We start from the raw sequence: 27,966 nt of genomic DNA, 5'->3' as shown, positions 1-27,966 counted from the left end.
ATGCAAGGACTCATTTTGTCAATTTGTTACATTATGAATTGCTTTTAAGTACAGAAAATTATTATTTAATTATACATTGGTGTATATTTAAGCTATTTTAGGTAATTGTAAGTAATTTATACGTACAAAATTTAAGTAGTTCTTATTGCTGTTAAACAATTTTGTTTTCTCTATGAATTTAAAAAAAATGAATCGAATTAATTTCTTCTGAGAAATTGATTATGTCCTTCCACAATTTACAATTGAAGTTACGTCGATGCAATTTTATCTATATAAGATTAATTTCTATTAATCAATGAAATTTTGACCCGTGGAAAAAAATATCCTCTTCTTTTTATCTTCTATGTACAAAATTATAAAATATTAAACACACCGCTACATGCTACGAGATAAAAAAATACCTTAAGCAACTTATTTCGTCAATACGAAAGAAAAAAATCATGATGCGTATCTATAAATCCACGATTACAGGCTGTCCTTGTACTTTACATGAACAATTATTACATAAAATTATTGACTATAATTAACGAACATCAACCTATTTTTTGATACCTATACAGACTATTGTCGAAAAAACATTTTTTTTCTTTAAAATTGCACATTTGAGAAAATCAAATGCTCAATTCAATACAAACTTTATTCATAAAAGAATATCTAAAATTGAGCAAACATCACGACCCATGACTGATTACTAATCGAATATAGGAAAGTCACAGAACAACGGAATCGTCTAATAATATGGCGTACTCGGTTTATCATGATCGGAAAAAGGATGTTCTTCACGAATTTTCCGCTACTTACGTAAAAAGAAAACATTGCATACAATTATACAGTCACAGGTATGCATATATTACAGAGAGAAAAAAATAGAGAGAATCATTTCTTCTCCGCGTGTCTTGTGTTTTCTTCATCCTTTAATCGTTCCTATCTACAAATTATTAATCACGCGCTTGAAGAGCGGAGGAATAAAATTAGCGAGCTGCTCGATTCGATCGAAAAGTTCGTACCTTCACGAGGACTAGATCGCGAACGAAAAAGGCTGGAGAAAGGCGCGTGCAAAGCTCGATCCCTTGACTCCGTCAAGAGCATCAGTCATCGATTCTTCGCGCCTTTGAAATAATATTTCTTTCTTTTTCTACTCTTGTTTGCCGTCATAATGCCCAAAAGTGACCTCATTGGCTCTGAACAATGGCAAAAATATCTATCTCCTGTATCTTTTAAATTATAATATCGTAATTTTTCGTCTCACGCAAATCTCGTTTTGCTTTGCGGTCGAGTCAAAAAGGTCACTTTTGGTAAGGCGGTAGTGGCAGAAACAACAGCATCAACAAATACGGAATTGTCGATTCTCGTCCTCTTCTTTATTTGGCCTTCTTGAGTCTTGCCTGCTCCTTGCGATAGGCCGCCAAGTAGAAGTCGTAGAACAGCACGAAGAAGATCGTTGAGTGGAGAAGAAGGAGCGAGGCGATGAGCTTCGGGTAGCCGCAGTCGAATATCAGGGCTTGGGCGCTGTGCACGAACACCAGGAAGAATTGCACCTGCAATCGAAGGAAACCGGAAAGGGTGAAACGATTTTTTGTCATTACCAATGCCGATTAATCGATAAAAACTTCATTCCATCGATCTTATCAGCGCACGTAAACTTTATAATGAAAAACTCCTGCGTTATTAAATATTCAAGTCATTCAACTTTGGAGTTGTTGATTATAATAATTTTTTATGCTATTTTCAAAAAACATGATAATATTTTCAAGCTGTTTAAATTATGATCAATTTATACAATGATCGTTGGCATTTTTTTACAAAGAAAATTAACGATGCTCGACGATTGTCTTGAGTGTGTAAATATAAAGATGACTCTTATATGGTTGAGGCGATGGTTTTACTGAAAATATACATAAAACTTTCACATAGAATTGAATAAATTTTAGCAAGAACCTGGCCTTGACTTATCACTACATGTTTTATACGTCAACTGTTAATTTGATGAAATTATTCAATGATGAAGTTAATCGGTAAAATTTTCCAATGCTCTTTAATGACAATGAGATGAAAGTTAGAAATTAAAAATGATAATATGTTCTAACGAAAACAACAAAAAAAATCTAAAAATCATCGTGCAAATGGTCGTAACGTTAACGTCCGTAATAATTGAATAGGCCATTATTCGGCATTATTCAAGTAGAAGTCCAATTCACGCGAACAGTATGAAAATTATATTATGCAAGCGAATTTCTGCTTAGGTCCTAAATGACGCGCATTGAAGTATTCGGACGCATTAATATAATGTGTACGCGAGTGACGTATTCGGTAGCGAAATTATGTCATTGTTACATGGTTGTGTACGTGCCGCTGATGACGGATGTTTTTTTCTTTGACTTTTTATTCTCCGGTACAGTTGAGTCTCGGTACAACGAAATTACGAGTAAATAATAATCGATTTAAGCACGCGCAGGTGTAGCGAATAAACACTTCCTCATTAAAGTATCGTTCAATCATTCGAAGATCAAAAAATAGTTCTCAATGCAATTGAGAAATCGACGATGAGAAAAAGATCGCAAAGTGTCCAGAGAAGTCCTTTGTCGTCAGGTGTAGCGTATAGTAAAATAAAAAAATGAAAAAGAAAAAAAAATAACTAACAAAAACAGGCATTCGTTCCATTGAGCAACGAATTCGTACGAATCATCGATCTCCTCGCGATTACTCACGATCTATTTTTTTGACCTGAAAAAAGTAGCCGCGCGATTCCAAAATTCGATCGAGGTAGCAAAAAAAAAACATCTCTCGAAACTGAAACTTCTCGAACGGCATCGGGACTAGTGCGCGCGCGTGTATGCCGCGCGATGTCATATTCTCGACGATCGACCTACGCGTTTTCGCGCTGTACGACGGAATGCCGTCTTATATGCCGGTTGCGCCACGTATACATACTGGCATAGGTACGCGACGACGATACGCATTAACAACAGGTCCGGTTGGGCTGCTGCATACATACGAGGCTTGCGCGGCACGCACACACATAAACAGTGCAGAAAGAGACCGGTAATAGGCCAGTAGTAGCAAGAGCGGCGATACTTTGCGCGCACTTTGCCGCTACGCCGTACGTCGAGAAAAACCAATTGCCCAATGAGCTCGAGAGCAAGAGCCAGTGCACACACACTCGCGCCGAGTCGCGTGCTAAATGCGTTGACTTTTCACTTTTATATTCGTGTACCGCATCTGCTCTCGGCCAAACAAAAAACAAACTTCATCGACTTTTTCTAATCCGTTACATTTTCATTTTCTATATACTTCAATCCAGATAATAATTACATATGTTTTTCGCTCGTACCCAGCTTGCGGTCTGCGCACGGCATATTTTGCAACGGAGCAGAAAGATGCTCGAGTCCGATATAAATGAAGTTGAAAACATGCAATTTTACGCCAAGCCGAAGATTCACTTCAAACGAGAAAACGCTAATCAATGCGGTTACCGTATGAGCTATGAAGTTAATTAGGAGTGAGCAAAAAACGAGCTTACATAAGAGCGACTGTCTTGATTATAATATTTTCAGCCCTCCGTATCGACCGAGTTTTCGAGAAAATTTGAGAAATCAAACTTTTGCTTCTTTTTACACGAAATTTTTTGCCCAATTATTGCATTTAATCAAGGCGAAACGGTGAAATTAACTTTGATATTCGGCAAGGCGCGAATTGCTTCAACTTGAACCAACGAACTGAAAAAGATCCGCTGGTTTTCATCCAATGAAATCGGCCGTTTATCAAATCACCACAAAGGTTGCGCACTTAGTTTCCAATTATTTTCCGTTAAGTAAATCATCGTTGCAGTCACGCTCGTCCGTTTAGGTGTGAAAAAGTGAAAACCTCATCCCCCAAAGTATAGCTCTTGTGCAGTATCCCATGCACACACATATTATCTTCATTTTCGCAATCATTATAAGTTTATATGTATATGTTTGCACAGAGACTTTTTGCCTCACCGCTAATACTAATACTAACTCTCACGCATATGTGTGTGTGTGTATGTGTATTCAAGTAGCGCGTCCTTGAGAATGGCTCGGACTCGGAGATAGGCGATTCGGAAAAGCGGGCGCGCCGATTGAAAATCAGCCGCTCACTTTTGCGCCAACAAAAAATCTGGCCTTTTTCTGCAATGCCATTCGAGCCGCTGCGCGACGCGAGTAGTAGTAACATTATCATTATTATTATCGTCGTTACGCACAAACGCGTCCGAGCGATAAGTCGCGGCTATTAACGAAACCGATAATTGAATTAACCGAATTATGAAAATCAACGAGTCTTGGCTTTTAGAAAATGTTGCCATTCTGCACATGGATAATAAAGCAGCCGATTGATATGGTTGCGATGGTTACCTCGGCCATGTCAAATGGATTTTAGATACGCAGAATGCAGCTACACGCATATTATCCTCGGTAAGGGTATCAAATTATTTCGGCAAATTACAAAATGATTTTTAATTCGACTTTTTCCTAGTGTGGTTTCATATTCGTTTTAGATTATCACCTATAGCAGATAAACTGAATGTCAAGTGTTGGCAACCTACACATTATAAAGTTGAATTTTTACAAAACATTAATGAATTCTGAGTTCCAGTTAAAAATTGAAAGTTATGTGACGAATGCGCTGCAGCACTCGCGCGAGTACTGGAAAAATGAGAGTTACGGTTTGCGCCAAACTCGTTTTTCCGAGTATTTCGTTCGTCGACTCATTCGCGCATACGAGCTTGGACGGTCTATTCGTCACTTGTCGATAATCGCAGATTTTGATGCAGTATCACGCGGAGAGAAAAAAAGCCCGAACGATGCAAGAGAATGTCGGAGAAAATTGTTTTTGCGATGATGTTGATGATTATGTGCGTTTGTGAAAAAGCAGACAAAGGAATTATCGTTTATGAGTATTGCGATGATAAACGTCGATCTACGGTGTAAGACTGTTTAGCGCGTCGTACGGGTAATTGTCAGTGTCCCTCTGCACCATCACCGCATACAATAATCCGTGTAATCTTAAGAACGACATCGTCCTTGTAACTTACGGCTCTCGTAGACCTCGCCTCTGCTCGGCTGAACTTTTCGTGGAAAATTTTTGCTCCGAAGCGAGATAAAAAGGCGACCAGAGTCGTTGCTAACTTACCAGCTGAATGGTGGTGAGGTGTTTCTTCCACCAGAGGTACTTCTGGTACTCGGGTCCGGCGGCGGACAGCATGTAGTAGCAGTACATGATCACGTGGACAAAGTTGTTTATTAGATTGCCAAGGGTGCCGTGGCCACCGGCGATGAATTTAACGCAGACCCAAGTCTCTAGGGGCGTCAGCGAGTGGTGATACAGATGTAAAAACGTCACTTGACTGTCCTTCTTGCGCAGAACGAAGAATATCTGTCGGCAGGAGGTTTTATATATACATTCTGAACGCTAATGGCAATTTTTCATCATTTCATAAGGATCATCTCCTATGAAATTCCTACGAGAAAGAAAATTATTTTTTTAAATAACACTTAAAGCTAGTAGCGATCGATGGAATTTCCTCTTAACGCTCCATAAATAACGTCATTTTTATTCGCGTAAGATGTTTTGCTGGCAAAAACATCAACGAAATTTCACAATACTCGCGCACTTGTTGGACATAATGAAAATGATCGATTCACACATAAATTTATGTGTACATCAAGCTGCTCTTTGTACGCATCGTTTACGCATCTCGTTCGTGGACATCTTATAAGAGCACGCAGATTTTCGAAATACATAAGTTCTTAATGTATATTGTAAACACATATGCGAGGATCTTTTAGATGCTATAGACCGACATTCAAAATGTTGTAAAGAACCGATGTGTTCGCATCAGCCGGTTAATGCGCTCATTGCTGATAATCATTTAGATTTTTCATGATTCAAAGGTATTTTTTCGGCGTTATTATTTTTACCAAAGAAAAAAGATGCCGAGCATTGCGTATAATATATTTTACTTGTGATTCTTAAGTATGACAGAATTGAAAATTTGCCCAACGAGAGCGCACGGAGATGTCGCTGTTGCAACGACTGGAGACAAGATTACTGTCTGCAGAAGTATATTCATGGACGTGCAATATCGACATAATACATCCGTGCGCGGGTGTCAGTCTGCGTGTGCGGTCATACATTGCAATGGCAAAAAAAGTAGTCAATTAGATTATTCAAAGCGTTACAACGACAGCAGCAAAAAATAATATGATAGATACAAAATCGCGTTTACCAGTGTAAAAACAAACTTAAACATTGTTTTCTGACAAGATGAGAAAATAAAATAAAAATGACTTTAAATCACGTGTAAAAAAATTGCTATTTGTTCCGAGCAATCAATCTTATGACAAATTAATTATTCGTGTGTCATCTATATCATGGAGCAATACACCCATGAAGGAGAGAAGATATGCATAAGATTTTATCTCTTTGAGAAAGTCTTATAATCTCGTGCTATATGTGAATGTATCTATTTAAAAAAAGTGACATCGCACATAGCTCAGATAAAAAAGTCATCACGCAAACTCTTTTCTAATGATGGTCGCTGACGTGATCTATTTATTACAATTATTAATTTTCCGTCTCGAGACAGAAAGAAAATGTAAAAAGGGATATGCGCGCATAGTGTCTCGAGTGTCTTACCGTATCAGCAAACTCGGTGAACTTGCTGATGAAATACCACCAGCAGAGATTGGCCATACGCAGCGCCGAAGGGTCGTGCGAGTAGTCGACTGGTTGGCACTTGTAACTATAGTCCAGCAGCCATCCCGACATCAAATGCTGCAAGCAGAAAGTTAAATGAAAAACTCATTGATAACAAGTATAAACATATGCACGAGTCGATTGGTCAGATAACGATGTGTACACATTTATTGATTTTGGGTCAAGGTATTTATGACGAGCGTTTGGGTGGAAGCAAATGGCGAAGAGACTGCACCCTTTCGCAAGACGGCACGGAAAATACATGTATATAATTTGGCGCTGAATAAACACACGTGACGTTTTTTCCCTCTCTTTCTCTCATTTTACACATGTACATGGCTAAATTGTTTGCAATGAATCTATATTATTGTGCAAGTTGGAAAAACTGGACTTAACGACAATTTCTCTGAAAAAGTCCTCAAGAATATGTTTTTGGTCAATTGAAATTGATTTTCAATTATGTTAATTTTATTTTTCAAAATAAATGATCAAAAATCGAATATGGCAACCTGGCCCTGATAGTTTAGGTGTCTGTTCTTCAATTTTTTGATTTGCTTAGTTTGGAAACCACATTTGAAATCTTTACAGAATCTATACAGGATCGACCATGTCAAAGTAAATTTTATAGTGAATAGCTGATAGAATCAATGCCTTGTCGAACTACACTTAGAATATGCATGAAAATAAATTAAAAAAATAAAATGCGATGATAATCATGAGGAGAACGTGTCATGGTAGTTCTGCCATATTTGTCTGATGGAACGCTTCTTCATATATTACTGTTTACAAGTGTGTATGTATACACGTTCATTTTTTCGTAATTGTTGAATTAGCCTTGCTGTCTGTGAGTTATTGAATGTATGTACTAAATTTATCATAAGCATATATATATGCTGAAAATTATCGCATTTCATAGACTTGACGATCGTTTGTATGAAATAAACGACAAAATAAAGAGGATAATTGTAAATGTACGTGACATTTTGCATGTCCTCTTCGAGTCGTTCACTGTGCAAATTGGTAGTTTCTCTCCTTTTTATTTCAGTTTGTTTTGCCAGCTATGTTTAAAAAAAAGTTATTTCCAGATCCATGAACTTAAAGATAATATTAATAAAATTGGTTCCGAACAAATAAGGTCAGATGAAAAGAAAAAGACACAAACATTTTGTTTAGTCATTGAACAAAAATAAACATGATTAGTAGCAAATGAACCCTGGTATTTGACAAATACCATATTCACAATGAAAATGATGGAAAATTCGTTAAAATTTCGGAAGCGAAAAATAAATTTAGTTTTTAATATAAAAACGAAGATTCGTTAACTGTGACTAGTGACTCTTTTAGAGAACTCAAATAATCTAACTGCATTTATTAAATGATTGTTTATTATCAATTTTATAGAAACTAGCCACTTTACTCGCACCCTTAATTCTACATATTTTTTCGCGACTCACTTACGTCTCCTATGAGAAATGGAATGGAAAATTGCAGCATACTGTCAATAGGTGGAAAACTGATAAATTTCTTCGCATCAGTCCATCAACCAATGAGAAAGATTATAAGCTATTCACGCTGTTTAACTCACTTTTTAAGAGAGATATTATTATGGTAAACGAGGCTATATTTGTATCTATGCACTTACTCATGTTAACAACTATTTTACCACAATTACAGGTATTTTCTTTTTATTTGCTGGATAAAAAATTACGAAACGCTTGGATGCGAATTAGACGTTTAAAAGAAAAAAGTGCCAAAATAAATAGCGAATTTCTCCTTGATGCATATATTACTCCATAATAATTATGAGAATCAATGCACGATGACAATGTTACGTTCGCGAGGAAGTCACAGAAATCTTTGTGGAAAAAAATACATTGCTCTACAGTAACAAAAGTTTCACCAATACTAATCAATTCTTTCATCACCTCTCTCTCTTTCTGGCGCGAATGCGATATTTCGAATTCAGCCAAATGCGCGAAATTATTATTTCTCATGGCGTAACGACCTTGCACCACGAGGCTGTAAGTCATGTGGCGTATATATACAAACGTGCAATAAAAAAAGAGGGGAAAAATCAGGTTACTCTCTTTTCCAGTTAAATCGGCTGACTGCCGATTTCTAGCTCCATGTGTGTGCTTGTATATTTCGCGCGTGAGCACAATGCAGACTGCTGCATCAATATTTGCCAAACTAGGCGAAAATCGCTTGGATGCCATTTATCAGGATATCGCGTGCAATTCGCCACTTATATTCTGTAATCGGCCAACTATTGAGCAATTAAATCGTTAACTAGAGGAGCTACATATCATAAATACGAGTAAGAATCAAAGCTCTGCTTTTCTTTCAAGATGCACCTCCTTTCTTCTCCGACGCGAAATCGCTGACAGGAGCTTCTTGAATATACACATAAATAAACTGATGAAATTAGTCATAAAATTGACATAATTAAAAATTATTTCATGAGTAATAGCACTAACGCGTTACACAAGGTGCATAGAGATATAACTCAAAAAGAGCGATTCGGAAGCTTAGGACTACTTGAGATAGAGCAAGAACTTGGATTATTTTTATCTCCACTAAGGGGTAATTATATTGCAATTAAATGGTGACACGACAAATATTTTAGTTTTTTAAAAATTAAATTGTAGCAAGGACCATTAAATTATGATTCATTCGGCTCACTGTTAAAAACGATTGTTACGTCAACAAACGATTATCACAGGGCCTGCTGCCTTATGCGCGCAAATTTTCACGATGACGTCCGTCTCCCAAAAGATGGTCGGTATTTTTGCATAGTCACCGTCTTTCGTCAGAACGTGAGTTCGGAATCGATCGATCAATCAAAATTACTGCAATTTTTTTCCTTTGCTAAAAGGTTCCCTTTATTTTTAGAAACTTGGACGTCACGAATATTTTTTTTTTATTTATGACTCAAAAACTAATAATACAGAAATTAAGCAGCGAGCTTAAAAAAATATAGCATAATAAAGCATTTTCCATACAGAATTAAAACTCACGAGATGTTTAATTGAGTGTAAAAAGTAAGAAAATCCACTAGATCTCCTTACAAGTGCGAATCTTCTCTATATTCAGTGAAACTCGTATTGCAGTGAATCCACATCAAGTACTCGTTGTAAGCTCGTTTGGAATTTTATTAAATGAAATTGTAAAATGATACGAAAAATTTCACACCTGCACCTGTAATTATGTTCAACCAAATCAATTTTACAAAATTTGAGATATGAATCAACCAATAATCATTTACCAAAATTAATTTTTTCGATTGACAAGTCATTGCGTTTGGGTAAGATTACAAGAGGATTCTGATCTAGATTTATTTTACATTTTGCAGCTCACAATAAGTTTACAGAATTCTACTCTGTAAGTTTTGCCTCCGCAGTTGATAAATTTCCATAACTGGGTAATGGTCTTGCGGGAAATTTGCGTTTGATTGTTGTTTTTATAAGTATTACCGCCAAAATTTTAATGAATAAATGAAAGTTTGTTGCCGTAGCGTTTTGATTAATCGACACTTTAACGCCAAGATTCAACGAGGCCTTGCCACTCTATTTTTTTTAACAGTATAAGTTTTTTTGCTCTTCTGATGTTTAGTGTTTTCATGCAATACATTTAATAAGCACGCGCATTTCCTCGACTAAATCCTTCACCACCATCCCCAGTCTCTTCTAAATGTCACGAAAATGTCCATTAAAGCGTGAAATGACTCGCAGTATCTCACTTTCGTGTACGCAAGCAGCTCATGCCGTTCGAATATTTAATTATTTGCACACGTGGGTAAGGATCCATACAACGTCTCGAGAAAGATCAAATGCGGAATTCTGGAGTCGCGGGCGTTTGACGTGGCCAAGCAAAACTCGTCGCGATCCTTTGCGATCGCCTCACTGGCCTACTTTCGATGGAGAGCGCGGGACTGTACAAAGTGTGCATGCATACATGCGTATGCTCATAGATGCTCGCTGAAAAGCCGATTCACGAATTCACGATCGCCTGCTTTTATCCGAGAAGGTGTGATAAAATCCTGTCCGCACGACGTATCGTAAGTTGTGGAAATTATTTAATTGACTGTGCTACGTACCTCGTAGAGCATTCCCAATGAAAATATGACTTGGAAGGCGTTGTAAGCCACGAGCGTGTTTCTCAATTGAAACGGCTTGCGGTTGGCCATCAGCCGTGGCCCGAGAATCGTGACACTGTAGAGATAGGAGACGACGATGAGGAAGGTCGGTATCGGCGAGTCCATGAGCGGCCAGTCGCTGACCCTCGGGTCCGAGACCGTCGTGAGGATTTCCGTGTACTGGTCGAGGGCCATGCGCACGAGGCCCTCGGCCCCGATGAACGTCAAATTAGCGTCGACGACGATGTCGCTGCGCGGCTCCGGCTCGCGCTCCGCAACCAGCTCAGCTGCCGCCGACGCCATCTTTCAAAAATCTGCAACAAGACGCAATTACATTATTTCAAATTCTCTTGATAACCGCAGTCGATAATTAATCTATGACTCATCATCTCAATTTTACATTCGTTCGAAAGCGTCGAAAGATGCTTCGCATGAATTCCCGCACGGAAGTGATCGTCACATCCTTTTACGAGCATTCCGAGCTAGAAATTCAAACATAATCGACTGCTAGAGCTGTGAAATTCGCCCGTCTTTCTTTCCTTTTTTAAATCTAGCTTTCATCATAATTGACAAGCCTTGCTGTGGTGTGTCATTAAAGGATCGAATTACGCAAGTTTGAATATGTTATTACTCGAAAAAGTTCAAGTTTCCTTAGCCTAATAAAATTTCGATATTTTAAAACTTTTACGCTCCCCGACGATATGGCCATGCGTACCTATATGCATGCGTACTTCTTGCATCACGTCTTAATTAAAACAATTCAGTAATTCGCGTGCACAACCCCGCTGTCTTACGATATCGCGTATTCAATGTCGTTCGGATTCAATCAAAATATAGCCAAGCATTTGATTTGTAATTTTGCCTTGTAACTGGAATATTGCGCGTTTCAGTCTTACATTCTCTTTTTCGTAAACTCGGGCTTGCGTACACTCGCACCTTAACTAATCCATTTTGTCAACAACAATATTATTAAATTTGTTCCATCGCTTTTCGAAACGATCGAATTTTCGTTTGTACCTATGATACATCATACAATTTTCAAACGAAATTTCGATCTTTTTTTCTTATTTATTTTAGAATTTTCACCATATTTTTCTCCGAATTTTTATAAATTGATTATTAAAAAAGTATCGAAGATGCTTATGATATGATCACTGAACAAAATCTGCTATTCAATACGTATAAATATTTATTGAATCTTTTTTGGAAAAATCGCGCTGTTTAAATGGCATTCGAACGGTCACAGAAAGGAAGTAAAAGTTTTTTTAACTCAAACCCGAAGGTCGACCAGACACGATCGAATACCTGAGTTTAATACAGCCTTAAGATACACGAGCAAAATCAAAGATGCTGCAAAGATGCCAATAATCTGGCTCGTTGGACAGACAAGGACTCACTAAACAACCTGTTATTTGTGTTCGTAAAAATGTATAATATTTTTCAGAGTATTGGTTCAAATTTAAGCTTCAATGAAAAATGTAATTCTGTGCACTACTTTTTTTCTTTGAATGAATGAATGCCTTTAAAATGTAATACAAAAATGAAAGTTCAAAGCATTTTTTATGCGTGAGCATCCTATAATATTTTAAGCATTCAGCAGTGTCGAGCAGTTCGCTGTGTTTTACTACTTGCGGGTTTGATCATGGTAACTGTATTGAATGCATAAAATCAACGAGACATATACGATTTTTCAAAGTAAATTTCAATTCAAGGCTTCTGATTAATTTTTTTTAACTAAATGTTAAAATTTCGCTTAGTCAGATTACATAAATTTTATCATAGATTTTTTCCTTGTCGCAGCGATTTTTCTTAAATAAAAACACGCTTATGAGACTATTTTTGATATTGGCTTATATACATAGTCACGTGAATATCGTGGGTTTCGGAATAAATTTGAATATTAGTTTCATTGTGCATACACGATGGATTTTTTTAATGAAGAAATCAAATACAGACCACAAATTTTGGTCATACACGTTAGCTTTAAATGATCTTTCGACGTTTTCTTTTAATATATGAGTACTTTGCACATGTCTGTGCGTTAAAGCAAAATCTGCTTTTGATCACATTGACGCTTAATTCGTGACTTTGGCCGATTTCGCTTCTTATTACAGGCAAAAGTCATCAAAGCGCTCGAAAGTGTCGGTCTTTACCTAGCATTCATCATAATTATCATCTGATTCAAGTTTCTAGTCTACTTGCGTTGCGCAAATGCAGCCGTGCTAGATAAAAGAAATTATCTGCAAGCAAAAAGCTATCTGTGAGAATTTCAAGTAAATATATTCGTCTGAGCAATACCAAAACTTTAACACAATATTCACTTTAATAGATGTCGTTAGTTCACATCGATTGAATCAATCTATACACGTTTATAACCGAAATCAGTGTGCCATATCAATCGCGTCGCGTCACAACTGTTTGTTACGAGTCAATCAAATCAATTATGTTTGGACGAGAAATAGAAATTAAAATCTTCAGCAAAGAGAAGAAAAAAGATGATTCTCCCCCAATTATGGATAAAAGTCCGAAGATTGCACGCCGAGCCTCAGCGAAAACTCCCCGCAGGCCAATAGTGAAAGATATTACGGAGTCGGAAACTTTATCCGACGGATCACCGGACCATTGTTATATTTCCTGGTCCGATAAAACACAGAAGGAAATCAGTAAGCACGAACTCCTGGATTTTAAAGACTTTTTAAATAAATGTGTGCACCCGCTGTTGACAACCACGGATTTGAGTACTCTACAGAGGCAACAAATTTTTTCTCAGATTGATAATTTTCCAAGTTTGAAGATTACCCCAGAGAAAAGATTTCCGATAGGAAAATGGTACATGGACGCGAATCACGGTGTGGCTGCTAATTATTTAAATGATATGTTGGCTGCTATTGAACTTATGGAGAGGATACCGAACTCGCGGGATACAATTAGGACAGTACTATGTAACGCGAAACTATTACAAGATATACCGCTGGGCGACGAAAAAATTCGAAACTTTGAAAACTGGGGCTTATATAATCGATCAATTTTCGAGACCAAACACAGTCTAATCTGGAGCAAGGATTATCCAAATTTGAAAATAAATGTCGTACCTCGTAAAACTGCGAATGATACGAAACCTCAAAAAATAGACACGACTACTTCCGAATTATCCCACACAGCTCATGGAACCGAAATAGTCGAAGCTAGAAGAGCCGAAGAAAATGAGCCCGATAAACAAAAAAAGGTGTCGAGTCCTCGTCCATCTTCTCCTACTCCAGGAAAAAATGCTGCAAATAATGATATCGTACAAGGAGAGGTCGCTAGTAAATTAATTTTGCCTGAAAAAGATGAAACTTTAATGAAAAACACACATCAAGGGACGAGAAAAATTCAGAAGCTGTTAAAGGTGAAAGGACCCAGGAGCAAAGAATACTTAGGTAAAGGAAAGATTCATTGAAACAAGAAAAGACGAATTGCAAATTGTCCAATAGACGAAATCTTTTATCTAGAAACTATTCAACGGAACCTGAATCTTCGCCCTATTCAGGACGAGTTTCATCAACTGATGAAATTGAATCTAAAAATGCTTCTAATTGGGAAGAAAGTAAAAATATTGCATCTAGTATTATACATGATGTATTATTACCTACGGGTTTTATTAAAGTAGCTGAAGATGAATCAGCTGCAAAAAGTAAACCATCTGATTGTTTGAATTATCCTCAAAAATCGTCTTCCTTGGATCCTACAGCAAAATCACACTCAGTAGTTTGCCGTATACCATTAGCAAAATTAGAAGACATCAGTTTTCTCCTTCAAAGAGACAAACTCATTGAGGGTCTGTCATTACCTTATTCTCTACCTAGTTCGAGACAGAGCTCGTCAGATACTCCTGCAGAAAATGTCTCTCAATTGAAAAGAAAAACGAGCCAAGATGATAAACTATCTGAAAATAATAATATGACGCCTCCAAAACAGATACCTACTAAGAAGTCACCTTGAAGAGGTGATTGACTATTGGATTTATTTTTGTTTATCATGACTGAAACTGCTTTTTATGTAATGTGAAATCAAATTTATCTATTTACAAATTCTCAATAAAATTTCTGAGTTATAAATATTCTGGTTTCATTTCTGGGATTTTGCGGAAAAAATCTTTCTCTTTTTATAGAAAAATATAGAATTCGAAATTTATATCTGTAGAAAAATGATGTTTTTCAAATGATTTGATATTTTTAAACTGCAACTAACGAGATGATATCCGAGAAAAGGTAAAGAATTAGCAATTCTTGACATTTCAAGGTGCTGTTTATCTTTGGTTTATTTTAAATCGGTAATATATGTTTAATTCTTTTCATTTATTTCGCAGAGTAACTTTGCAGTTTACATTTAGGTTGTACTGCATTACATCCTTATTAATTTAAATGAAGTCCTGAAATTTAAAAAAAATTTTAAAATAATTATTTTTGAAATAACTTTCTTCTGTGCAAAAGATTGAAAATTTTAATAAATCGACCCCTTTTTTCTCCTTTCACCACCAATTATCACGTCTTTCAAATATTTGTGCATTAGGCATGGTACATTCACGTACACTTTCTCTATCGGTGCACAGGACGTCTTGAATAATGTGTCATTCGCGTAGCTCTACCTCTAAGCAACTAAGCCATACGTACCAATGCATCATGGTTTTGCACAGCATTTTTTCAACATTTCGCATGTCCGGGTACGTTTGGTGTGGGTGAATTTCGTAAGAAATGGTCGCAATAGTGATGCAATAGGTGATAATGTTATTTTACACATGGTGAACATTTGCCAAGCGACTAATCAACTGCTTCGCATAATCATCTGCGCAAAATATTGGATTTTTTTCTATTTAAAATTGAATAATCAGAATGATTGTAACAAATGGCGCATTACGATGTCCACGTGGTACGAAAATGAGAAAGTCAGTTTTCTTTTTTAAGCTTCTGCACTGTCAGCGCTCGTTTTTGGACAATAGATGCGATGAGTTAATAACGAAAAGACTTGCTAACGATGCAATTGGTTGCGCAAAAACCAGTGCGGCTGCATATGTATAGGTTATTCATAAGAGTCTTGTGAGCATTCAATTATCGTCACCGAGTAAACCCTGGACTTTGTCGACGAGACGAATTTGCGGACAGTCTCCCGATCGAATGCTGGCGTTACTCATGCAATTGTATCATTGGGCAAATTGGATGAACGCTATTTGGAATTTTACTGCCTCTTCCGAAAGGGCTAATTCATCTTCATTGTGATTCTAATCGCTCACGCATTTTTCAAGGCGTGTCGCGTTGCCGAACCATATTTGCTTTGAGCTAACGCGCGCGAGGACAAATTATTTTACATACACATCAATTGCTCTATGTCACAGCGAAAGTGTGTTAAGCGTTTTTAAATTAATGAAGAATATTATTTTCAGCGTGCATAGCGATGAGTGCAATGACAAGCTAAAATAAAGTAGGAAATATATCTCCACTCTGTCTTATGAAAGCGGTGCTCGATGCCACGCGCCAGTTTACAAGTTCATTTCAAATCGGCCGAAACTTTCGACGGAAATTCTCGTGTGAGTCGAAATAATACCACACATCTCGTACAATTAGTAAAAAATTATAGGCAAAGGTAATAAACGAATTATAGCACGATGAATAGGATCAGAGATTGAGACTCTACTATCTTTAGCTGTAAATCATATTATTCGATCATTGTAAAAGGCGTTTGTATCGCCGTGCCTACTAGTACAGCGGCACATGAATCTCACACTCAATTCATCAACAGAGTCATGTTGTTAATGTAATTTAATTTATCCGCGCGCAATGATGATTGTCTACTTTCAACATCAAATCCTTACTATAAATCTTTGCTTGGTAAACTCTAAAAAAAACTAAGAAAAAATCAGTCTGTTCGAAGTCTCAAGACGCTATATAATACACGTATACGTGCGAAATCAAACTTTTACCGGCCAGAGTGAAGATTCACCTCCCATTCTTATGCTCTCTCGCTGTTTCTCTACGGCTGAAAAGGCAATGGTAAATAATGTGTTAATAAAAAGTATTTTCGAAAAAAGAGCCGATACATCGCGCACAATAAATCCCTGGAAAAGTAGGTCCGATCGCGCGTCTGCGCACTGCAAAAGTGCTCACAGACAAGAGCATGCATTATTGTATGAGTTTCATAAAAGAAAACACGGGCGCACTCGGCGGAAAATCTTAAGCAGCAATTGATTATCCGCACGCGGTGTACAAACGGTACTTGCTGCTGCTGCTGCTGCTGCTGTAGCAATAATGCGATGCACGCGTATATATACACACTTACTCACTTACACACACGTATGCAACGCAGTATCTATGTATAAGCTTACGGAGAAAGTTTTTCACCGAGACACTCACATATTTATACTAACACACAGATGAGAGTGACGAAAAGACAGAAAAAATATTTATAGTTAGAAAAATGGTTAAAAGCGCGAAGCAATTGGAAGGACCGGTCTCATTTTCTCGCGCCTAATTTCCGCCTCGTGTTCTCCCGTCTAGCCGGATTCGATCGCATATGAATACGTTTGCCAAGGGAAAAAGGGTAAAGAAGCGATGGTCGCTCACGGTTGAAAGATCTCCGACCTCCGTCACCTGCAAGAAGTTCAATAGCAAAAAGAAAACGGCATAGGCTGTGGGGCTATCGAAAGCCCCCCTTCGGCGCTCGACTGCGGCAGTGCAGGCGCATGGAGCTTGGTCCTCTCGCAGGCACCGAGTCGGTCTCGCGCGAGACTGCCGAGACTCGTTAGTGGGTAAGTAGGCCGCTTGCACTCGGAGCGCGCGACGCCAGTCTGCGCCAACGTGTAGCACATACTACTTATAATTACCGATCGCTTATGCTGCGCATAACGTGTGTGTGTGTGTGTGTGCAAGCGCGTGAACACTGGCCCGATATAACGTAAGCCTGTGTTGACTCTCGTTTATGCCGGCGCGCATACGTATGTATACGTGCACGAACGACGCGCGACTGCGCGCACCTTACGATCTGGACCCAAGCAGGAGAAAGAAAGGACGACTCGCGCGCAGCGCTGCTCTACGTGCCGTTATTTTTTTCCCCTATAAAACATATATATTTATACGTATAGCGCATGAGCCTCTTTACTTTCGAATTCAATGGCACCTGCGCCGCGGATCTGCGGGCTCGATGAGCGCCTGTGCCTCCATCGGCTCTTGCTCGCGATTCCGAAGCAGGGCAGTTGTGCATTGCCATCGGTACACACCATTCTGCGCGCGCGTACAAACCGATATCTTATTTTGTGCTCTACGAAACCTATGCTATGAGATGGATGTACTTTATAATTTGTCTGCTTAGTACTCCAAAAAATAGCTCGCTCCTATTTTTTTGGAGTTCAATCGAGTTTACCAACCCTCCGTGTTATCAATCGTTAACAAATTGCTAGTGACGAAATTGAATGATGCACTTGGTATTACTATAAACAATTTTCACACCATGATATTTTTAATGTTCATCAAATGATTAAGAGGTGAAAAATTAAGATTTTTTATCTTTTGCTCAAATCGCTATCAATTGATGAACAGCAAAGAAGATGAACGTTTGTAAATATTACGTGACCCAAGAGCAAACACAGAGTACCTCGTTTTCTTGGTCACACATTCTCGGTTTTCTCACTAAACTATACCCAATAGATTTTTTAACACAATGTCTGTGCAAGCAGATATTCATATGAAAGATGCTCTTAACCTATTTGCATTTAATGCACACACTTGAATGACAATATTACGTAGGGAGCTCATTTTGTAATACTTTTTAGATATTACTCGATCGCAACTTTTTGATCGATTTTTCATGAATGTTTAGAAACAAAGTCAAATTAACGTTCAATATTCTTGTAATTTAAAGAGCAAGTTACTTTTACGAATGGAAAAAAAAGGAAATTTTAAGATTTGAATTTCAGTTGTCAAACTAAAATGTCAAGGACTTTCAAGGTTTTAGTCAAGGCTACGGAGTTTTAACACTTAACAATTTGCCACGACGAACAGAATCATGTTTACGTAACCACTTGAACTTTTCAGTGCTTTCTTCCACTTTAAATATAAATGAAATAAATGAATAACTGAATTCTTAATTTTGATAATAACTGTACTTTTGAATGAAAATCAGAAAATCAAATTAAAAATATTAATTTGAAAAACTTGGCTAACACTGAAAATAATTAAAAAAATGTATGAGCTTAGAATAGCATCCCATTACATACTTCAAAGTATCCATACGTCTAATAGTTTGGTCACTTGTGCATAATATGCGAGACATTCAGAGATCATCGCCTGGACACTAAACGCCGTCAGCGACTTACGCGTTACCGTACTTACGCGAGCTGGTGCCTGCAACTTCACTTTCAATTTCGCTAGAAGAATGCATTGAATATCTCTTTTCGCACTCATCACGATATGTACTTATTCAAACACAAAAGGAAAAAAATATTTCCCAACATCTTTAATTAATAGACTTCTTTTCAATAAATACAATTGTTTAAATGAAAATTAAAAAATTATTTCCTAAGATTATCACAATGTATCTACAACGTTTATAATGTAATTTATAACATCGAAGAAATGTGAAGAAATGTTAGAGCATCTTTTCATTGCGTGCAAGGATATAAAAACTACAAGTCATTCTTATATTTGAATTTACGCACGATGATGTTTTTTTCTCAAATTTTGTAAAAAGTGAGGCAAAAGATAATTTACGGGAAATACCAACGAGCAATGCCTTTTCATTGATGTTATTAAAAAAATGTTGTACAAACCGAAAAAAGAGAGACAGATTGAAATAAAGAGAGAGAAAAGAATGCAAATTCAGCGGACTTTTCAATATTTATGCGCTTATAGTTTCGCGGCGAGCATCGAAGAATTTCTCTCGAGCGGTGATGATGGTGCAGCGCCAGGACGTTTACTTTCAAAGCAGCGCGTGAAACGGGACACGCTTCTCGGCCTCCTTCCGATTGGCTTTTCTAAGCAAGACAGTATTAATCTAGCGTATCTTGTCATGTATTTGACCTTTATTCTAAATATTATTATATGTACTTGCAAGTGTGTTTATTTTATTTATTTCTTATACTTTCTGTTACGATATATTTCGAAATATTAGTTTTGGCTATTAATTTTTTATTTCATTCTTTGTTACAAATTGAGTGAAGACATAATTTTTGAAACTTAATTCAAAAAGTCTTTTGGAAAAGTTATTGTACTACTTTTATCGAGTAAAACGTATTTTTATATCATTTTTTAATGTTAAATACTAACATTAATGATGTATTATCAGTAAAATTAAAAGCCCACGATTAATGCAAACAGTTATAGTAAAAGTTACTTTCGTTATCATTTCTTCTAGGTTAAGCAATTTGAATTATACGTTGTCAAAAATTTGATGTACACTGTCTGTGGACTAATTTTGTCCACTACGGTTGGTATGGAACACTATACATGTTCCATACCGACTGAATTCGTGTTCCAAACGACAAAATCAGTCCACAGATAATGTATAATAATTGATGAAAAACACGATTGACTCGATACGCTAAAAAATTAAAATTTCAACGAGATAACCCGTTGGTTACTTTTGGAGACAGATGATTGCCTGTAAGCTACAAAAAATGTTCGTCAGCATAACGTCTTTCAAGGCTGATTCTTTTCTCCTTCTCATTTTTCATTACAAATCCGGAAAAAGTTGATGCATCAGTAAAAGTCAACAGCATCAAAAATTATGAAAGCTCATGACCCTCAGTTCATAGCAAAACTCGCCGACCTCATATTCCCGCGAATATGTTTTTTTCACGCATGTATGCAGAGCTATGGAGTTAATAATCGAGTGATGCGAAGGTATTTAAAGTCGGGTTTTCCTCTGTTGTTGGTAAATATTTCGATAAAATTTAATCGAGGTCATTGCTTTATAAAAACAGGTGGCTTCAGTTAAAGTATCTACAAAGTGCATGAAGTTATAAATATTTTCTGATGATTTTGGAAGATAATGAAACATTTTTCTCTTTCCTCTCTCTATTTTTTTTTTTAAAGAAAAATGTAGACAATGTTGTAGCAAAAATAACTATATAATTTGAACGTTATTGTTTGAGAATAAGAAAAAGTATGAGTTCTAAAGAAACCACAACGATTAATCACAATCAAATATTCAGTAGCCATCGTTGCAAATTGTAAAGAATAAAGAGATATAGTGACATATTTACATGACACATATAGTTCAAATGATTTCCTATCATCCTCCTATATTTTTAACATAGCATACGTTGGTTGTAGGATATTGCAACTCGAAGCACTTGGTTTTTTTTGCAGTGAAAGTTACGAAGCAGCCCCTACTTAAACAATGTTTTTTTATGATTCTTCATGATTCAGCACTTTGTGCCTCTCATGAATAATCATTGATTCGTAGATTTTTTAAAGATTTGTAGAGTAGATCGTAAAATCTTTAGAAACACATATTCAATGCTCGATTCGTTAATTTACACACAAACCGTCGTGAAAATTAATCGTAAAAGGAAATGAAACGAACCTCAAATACCTTGACCTTAGAAAACACCAATCGACACCTGTGACGCGGTTATGTATGTCTGTGTCAAAGGAAAATTGAGAAAAAAATCGGTCGACCATTAGGTGCAATTTGATCTCGATAGCAAAGATATCGGAATACCATCCGGTTTTTCTTTGGAACACTTAGAAATCGAATAGAGAATATGCATTTGAAAAACCAGTTTTTTAAATATTTGCGATCGAGTATATACTTTTTTCTCGCTTTCGGTCGGTATGTATAGCGATTGCGGTCACTACACAAATGTACATATGCATATACACATTTATATATGTACGCTGTGCGTATTATTCAACGATAGGACGACGATTATAATGGAAAAGTCCGCCGTTTCCGCTCACTAGTCGGTTTATTTAATAGACATAATATATAAGTAGCAAATCACAGCCCACGATGGCTATTTGATTGCTGGACAAAGGTTCTGTGGTTTAGCTGCAGCTTCATATGTGTGCAAATGCACAGTTGTAGTGATTAATTGTGTAAAGAAAGGTTCAATAGTTTGTAGCAAACGTGTCTTTCTTCTCCAAGTTGTAATTGGCTGTTGTAATCGATGTTTACCCAGAACGCAAGCGTGAGAAGAGCAAATAATCCTGCAGTTATTGAAACTGAAGCTAATTGTGAACTGTTTGTGTGAAAATGAAAGTAACAGCTGATTCTGTCCTTTGCAGGTGATTACCACCGTAGCCTCCGCAAGGATGACTTACAAAAAATGGTAAGTGCATTTTTCAGATCTTCTGATGATTATTCACTTGGGCGTTAGAGCTTGCAATACGCTCATACTTGCATCGCATAAATAATTTTAATGCTTTTGGCGTAACTTGTGAGTTGTGCGTGCATAAGTTGTGTGCGTGCGCGAGTGCATTTATAGTAAATGTAATTACAGAATTAATGTCCCGTAAAATAATTTTATCGCCGATTAACGAATTAGGATAGGCGCACACGAGAACAAAATGCCTTGAATATTTTGACATCATAATGTCCGTTCACTGCTAAATACCTTATCAGCATCTTAAGGGTTTCGATATACATATATACACCAAGATTTCTTGCATTTGCATCATAGTGTCTGATTTCTCAATTTTCGGTTCAAAGGCTTTAATAAAAGTTGACCTAATTTTTGTGAGGAGCAAAATTGTTTATTTTTGCGAGATTATCCTCGAGTTCCTATCAATTAAAAATGTTGGGCCTGCAATTAAATTTATCGAATAATAAAATTCATAATTTTGACCCTGAGCAGGACGCGCTACGAAGTGCCTCGCGGTAAAGGAAGGGGCAAGGTCGCCTGCATTCTCATGTGGTGCCGCAAATAAGAACAAAATCTGCCAACGTGGGCTCACGGGGGCCCATCAATTCGTTAACCTTGTGCTAAATATTAGTACCTGTTTGAAAGCTTGCGAAACTCGCGGATTTACTTGCCGTTCGGTTGAAATAAAAAATAATTCACCTGTTGATTCATACGAAGCTCTCGTTAAGTGAAAAATAATATACTCGTTTGAATGAAAATCCGCAGATGTTTTTCTCTGTGGTCATTTTTTATTAGCACCGATAGTTATGAACAAAAGCGAGATAATAAACAAATAAAGTAGCAAGATATTTTCGATTAAAAGTAACTTCCATTCGATGCTTGAGCAGAATTTCGCAAAGCTTGGCGTTAGCAGTTTGTATTTCTGCAAGCACAGCCTTTAGAAAATTGTCATGACCGAGAGCTGCATATATTTATACACATATCATCATTAAATGGTATGGAAACATATTAGGCAATTTAAGCGAGCAGTCAATGAAAACGAATACAAGAGACTTATTTTTCTTCTTTATATTTTATCGTGGCGCATTTTTACGTATTAGAATGCAACGGCAGTAGTCTTTATTATTCAAGTGTTTTAGCTTAAAAAAAATTGAGCTATTTCAACGTTGCAAGTATAGTCTACTGCAAGTAGTTTTGCGAGTTGGAATCGTTTGAATGTTAATTGGAAAAAAATTATTACTCGAGCAGGGTGGCATTTTACCGCAAACAAGAAAGTAAGCAAAAGTGAAATTAGATCATGATTAAGTAAGATTACTGCTTCAAATGATCATTAAAATGTAGTTTTTGACCTACAAAATAGAAAATGGTGTTTATTACAGGGTCTACCTCGTCTATCTACGTTTATTAAAGCTTGATTTTGTTAAAATCATCAGTTAATTTATATCAGATAAAGTAAAATAAATTCTACTATCAAAAACGACAAAATGTACCGATACTTTAATGTTACAAACGCAGAAAGTATGCCAACGAAAATGGGCCTTTAAAGCGTTCCGTACTCACAGGACCAAGTGTAAAAGCACACGGGTCAAAGCAAAATTTTCACGAAAAATCTGTTGGGAATCGGTTGGAGCTACGCAGATACGCTCAACTCACACACTCAAGCGCATGCACTCAGGCGCACACATGTTCCGCGTACATACGAGCGGAAGCTCGCATTCCGTGGCGCGCTTCTCCTTTTTCTCCATCTTCACTCTCTCGCATCTTTCTTTCTCCAACGGCACTGGATATACGCACAAACTCCTCAATTTCACTGCACTGCTGGTGCTGCTACAATCTCCTTACCTTCAATGCGCTGACTGCTCTGCTCCTTTCCGCCACGAGCGCACACTCACACACACCGAGAGAAAGAGAAAACGGCGATAGTGGAACCGGGTGCTTCTCAGATGCTCTCAGCGCTTACCGATCTCCCTCATATAAGAAGCCGATAATGTGAATTTCAGTGATCAAAGTCACACACTTGAACACTTTTTTCTGCTTGAATCAATAATTTCGATTATTGTGTTTCTTTTCCTTTTTTCCTTTTTTTTTTTTTAAATTTGTTTCACTGCAACATCGATCAACTTTACCGACTAACGATTTTCCTCGCGCACTAGGTCAACACACTGGTAAAAAAACACACTGCGTTGCTGAAATATATTATAATGAAAATATAATATAAAGAGTCGAGTCAATCGATGCTCCTCCGATGTAGAATGATCGAGTCGGTGAAATGGGTCCACTCGGCTGCTGCTGCTACTGCTGCTGCTGGCGGTATACAAGTTGAAGCGCACAACTTACGCGGCGGCTCTCTCTCACACGATGCTGGACGAATAGTGCGCCGGGGCCGCGCTTGTAGCGCAGCTTTAAGTGACTGGGACCCCCACGCCAAGTCTGCTCCGTGGCTATCTGGTCTCTGTATGTGGATGTATGTATGCGTGTGTGCATGTATTTGTGTACAAGTCGATACCATCGTACAGACGAGGCCTTTAAAGTAGAGGGACTATTATTTATAAATAAATAAAGTTCAGTCGCTATTAAAGGACAATGTACCTGAAGAACTAGGGCTCCCTTGGGGGTTTCAAGGTCAATAAGACAAACATAAAAAACCTTATTGGATCAGATGATACTTTTTTGAGGAAAAACTTGTAACAATTAAAATATAATTTTCATTTGTTCAAATAATGTGAACATTTTTCCGCTCAACTATTACATGAATATCTATATAGAGAGTATCAAAAGTTTTACGAATTGTCCAAACGTAACGAGTTACAAATTGACGAACATGGCTTCATTTTTCCCTATTTTGACACTCTGTTTCAAAAATGATACTTTACTTACAAAATAAGTAGGCTACAAGCTTGGATGAATTTGAATGAAATACTTTGAATTTTTAATTGACACCGAAATATTATCGATTTCTTAATTCCAATCGGTATAAAATTTCATTGCAATGCAGTACGATTAAAGCAAGAAGCATGATTTGGCACAAACAAGTGCTAAGTGTATTTCTCCAAAAAATTACATCATGAACGTCTGGTAAATTATCCTGCCACGTTGGGATAAAACGAAAGTCAAGGTCATCAAAGGATGGGTGCAAGTGAGCACTGGCATAAATCATATACACGAGCCAGGACCTTTTTGCTGCTCTCTTTGAGCTAATTGCGCAACGCGGTGATCATTTCTAGCGATTGCCTTTTGATTTCGGTGGCTCGCGTGGTAAAAACTATGCTGGCGAATAGTTGCACTTAACTTGTTGTCAATTAAGCAGAAGAAAAACATCGTTTATGTCATCGTATCGAACAATTACGTGCAGCTAATGACACCCTTGCCGAAAAAAATAACGCCTAATCTTTTCCTCTTCCGTTAAAAGTTAAAAAAACACCTTACGTTGATACAACACTACAATTTTACTGCCTTATTTTTTTTTAATTCACCACTCACAACAATTGCGCAATACGAAAACTACGTACGAAACATTGGAAGGTCATCAAAAGTTAACTTTGACAAGATGATTTCTATGCAGAGTTGTAATTCCCCGAAGTAAAGCAAACGATGAATGGAGAACGTTAGATGTACTTACGCGTACATCTAGCAACAAATTCACTCATTATGCAATGGATGAGTCGTTTGGTTAACGTCACAGTGTCGCGATGAGTCTTACGTGCAATTTCGAATGTCTTCATAACGGAAATTTGAGGAGCCAAGGCTATGTGCATCTTGTAAACTTCACCTTCGTATATAGTAGATTCGGATATTTCATTCAAATTTAATTTAACCCATTGATTGATTACTTGAATTCTCTATTGAATATTCAATGAGCTTTTTCCATTAATTTACAATTGTCTTTTTCGAAGGTTTGCTCTCCGCATTGTCATTTTTGTACATTTTAAATGTCATTCCATTGGTTTTTGCCATCTTGATTAACAGAAAAAAGTTTAAATTGTTTCCCATAACGATTTCTTTTAAATTTTAAGTTCGACGAAAGCATCGGAATAGTATTTTTTGCCAGTTAACAATACGTTAGAGCTGGTTAAAAAAAGGATCAAAACTTGGTGAACGCAAGGTTGGCCTCAGAAGGAAATATTTTTAAGAGTATTTTATTAACGTGGTTCGCCTCGTTTGTCCTTAAGATGCAAAGTGAAAGTACACTATTGTTTATTTCTCATTATAAATCGACCCTCGCAAGGGTGTTTTGTTGGTTTTCGCAAGGTCAAATTTTTCATTTTCAAGTACGTCTAATTGTAACGTAAAATGAATTTATAGTTAATAATGAGTATAAATAAAAAATTTTTCAAATGATGTTAAAGTCCGTATTTGATTCAGAAAGGGTCAATATACAGCCATTGTTCTCAAATCAAGTTTTTTATCGAAAGAAATATCAAGCTTCAAGGTTTATCATTGACCTTAAGAAACAAATGCAACGAAGAGGTAAATAATGACCCTTTGAAGTGCAATGAACCCTAAAAAAATGTTAAATTTTTTCATTTTCAAGGGAATCGCAATAATTTACCTTCAAAAGGTATCAATTGACGTTTCAAGTTTGAACTGCGTCACAAAAGAAATCGCTTATTCTCGTGAGCGTAAAAAAACATATATATTTGGCCAGAGAAACAATTTTTTCGTCATCGATTATTCATAATTTTAATCGTTTGCGGTGGACCAGCAAAAAGTCAGTCATCCAAACAATCGAGTATAACCATTTTTTTTGTGCATTAATTTCATTCAGTATCAATCAAGAAAGTTGTTAAACTGTTGCCTACGACTTTAGTTGCGTTTTATTACGTCAAGTTTTTTCACTTACTTCGTGCGAACATTCGGCGTTATTTTTTGGATGCTAACTGGTTCAATTTTTATGCAATTCACTTAAATATTGTATTACTATTTATTTTATCATTACTGCGATAAAAAAAATTCACCATCGCCATTGAGGCGTCAAATTTACAAAAATTTAAGGAAGCAGATGAACTACATGAATTTTTTTGTTAGATAGGATCTAATAATGATTGCAATCATATTCCTGAAAAGAAAAAAACAGAACAGAAAAATGTACCTTTTACAATAATGTGATGAACAAAATAAAAAAAAAGGATATTTCGACAATCGCAGGTGTTGGTATTACCAAATAGTCAATGTCGTTGATCTCAGCTGGTGTACGTGCAGTATGTGATATTCACCTACAGCTTCTCAGCCTTGAATTTTAGGTACATTGGAATTTTTATTGACCCCTTATAGCAGCAGCATAAACAGCAGCGTCAAAAATTGCGAGAAAGGAAAAGATCGCGGGACGCACGCAGGCATACACACACGCGTGGATCGAGGCAGACGCTTGCGCACAGGTAGACCCAATCAAGCGCTAATGTTACGCGTGACCTTGGTCCAACGCGTGTGATTTTCGCGGGAATCTGGCATTTTCGTCAGACCTGCACGAATTGACGTAAGTCATCCTTTAAATTATTCAATCCAATATAGAGGTACCGTAGGTAAGGATTATTCTATCTCATAATTCATAGCGTTTATTTTTGGACACGTATTGCCAACGACACAGGTACGAACGTGTTAATTATATCCTTCATTATATTCTTTTTTTCGATACCATAATAAAATATAATGGAACTTGGGACGCACGAAAATACCCTTCGTTTGCATATTTGGGTCAACAAGCTCCTGCCTTTTTTCTGCAGTGTTACCCAATAGTCGATCAGAACTAAGCAACATATATAAAATGCGAGCTTAATTGATA

The 27,966-nt window shown here is 37.0% G+C and overlaps 1 protein-coding gene across 1 annotated transcript; it reads right to left on the bottom strand.

Annotated features, from left to right (window-relative positions):
* Positions 1-1,272: 1,272 nt before the first annotated feature.
* Positions 1,273-24,537, bottom strand: LOC106659366 (elongation of very long chain fatty acids protein AAEL008004-like). Its single transcript, XM_014381896.2, has 5 exons — positions 24,030-24,537; positions 10,814-11,166; positions 6,658-6,795; positions 5,152-5,394; positions 1,273-1,538 (listed from the first exon to the last, which is right to left on the bottom strand). Exons 2-5 carry the CDS (start codon positions 11,153-11,155, stop codon positions 1,362-1,364), a joined length of 900 nt encoding a protein of 299 aa, XP_014237382.1. The 5' UTR covers positions 11,156-11,166; positions 24,030-24,537; the 3' UTR covers positions 1,273-1,361.
* Positions 24,538-27,966: the final 3,429 nt, after the last annotated feature.

The sequence above is a fragment of the Trichogramma pretiosum genome, unplaced genomic scaffold (genome assembly GCF_000599845.2).
Source record: "Trichogramma pretiosum strain Unisexual culture from Peru unplaced genomic scaffold, Tpre_2.0 scaffold16, whole genome shotgun sequence".
Lineage (NCBI taxonomy): Eukaryota > Metazoa > Arthropoda > Insecta > Hymenoptera > Trichogrammatidae > Trichogramma > Trichogramma pretiosum.
This window is presented reverse-complemented; position numbering and strand designations above follow the sequence as displayed.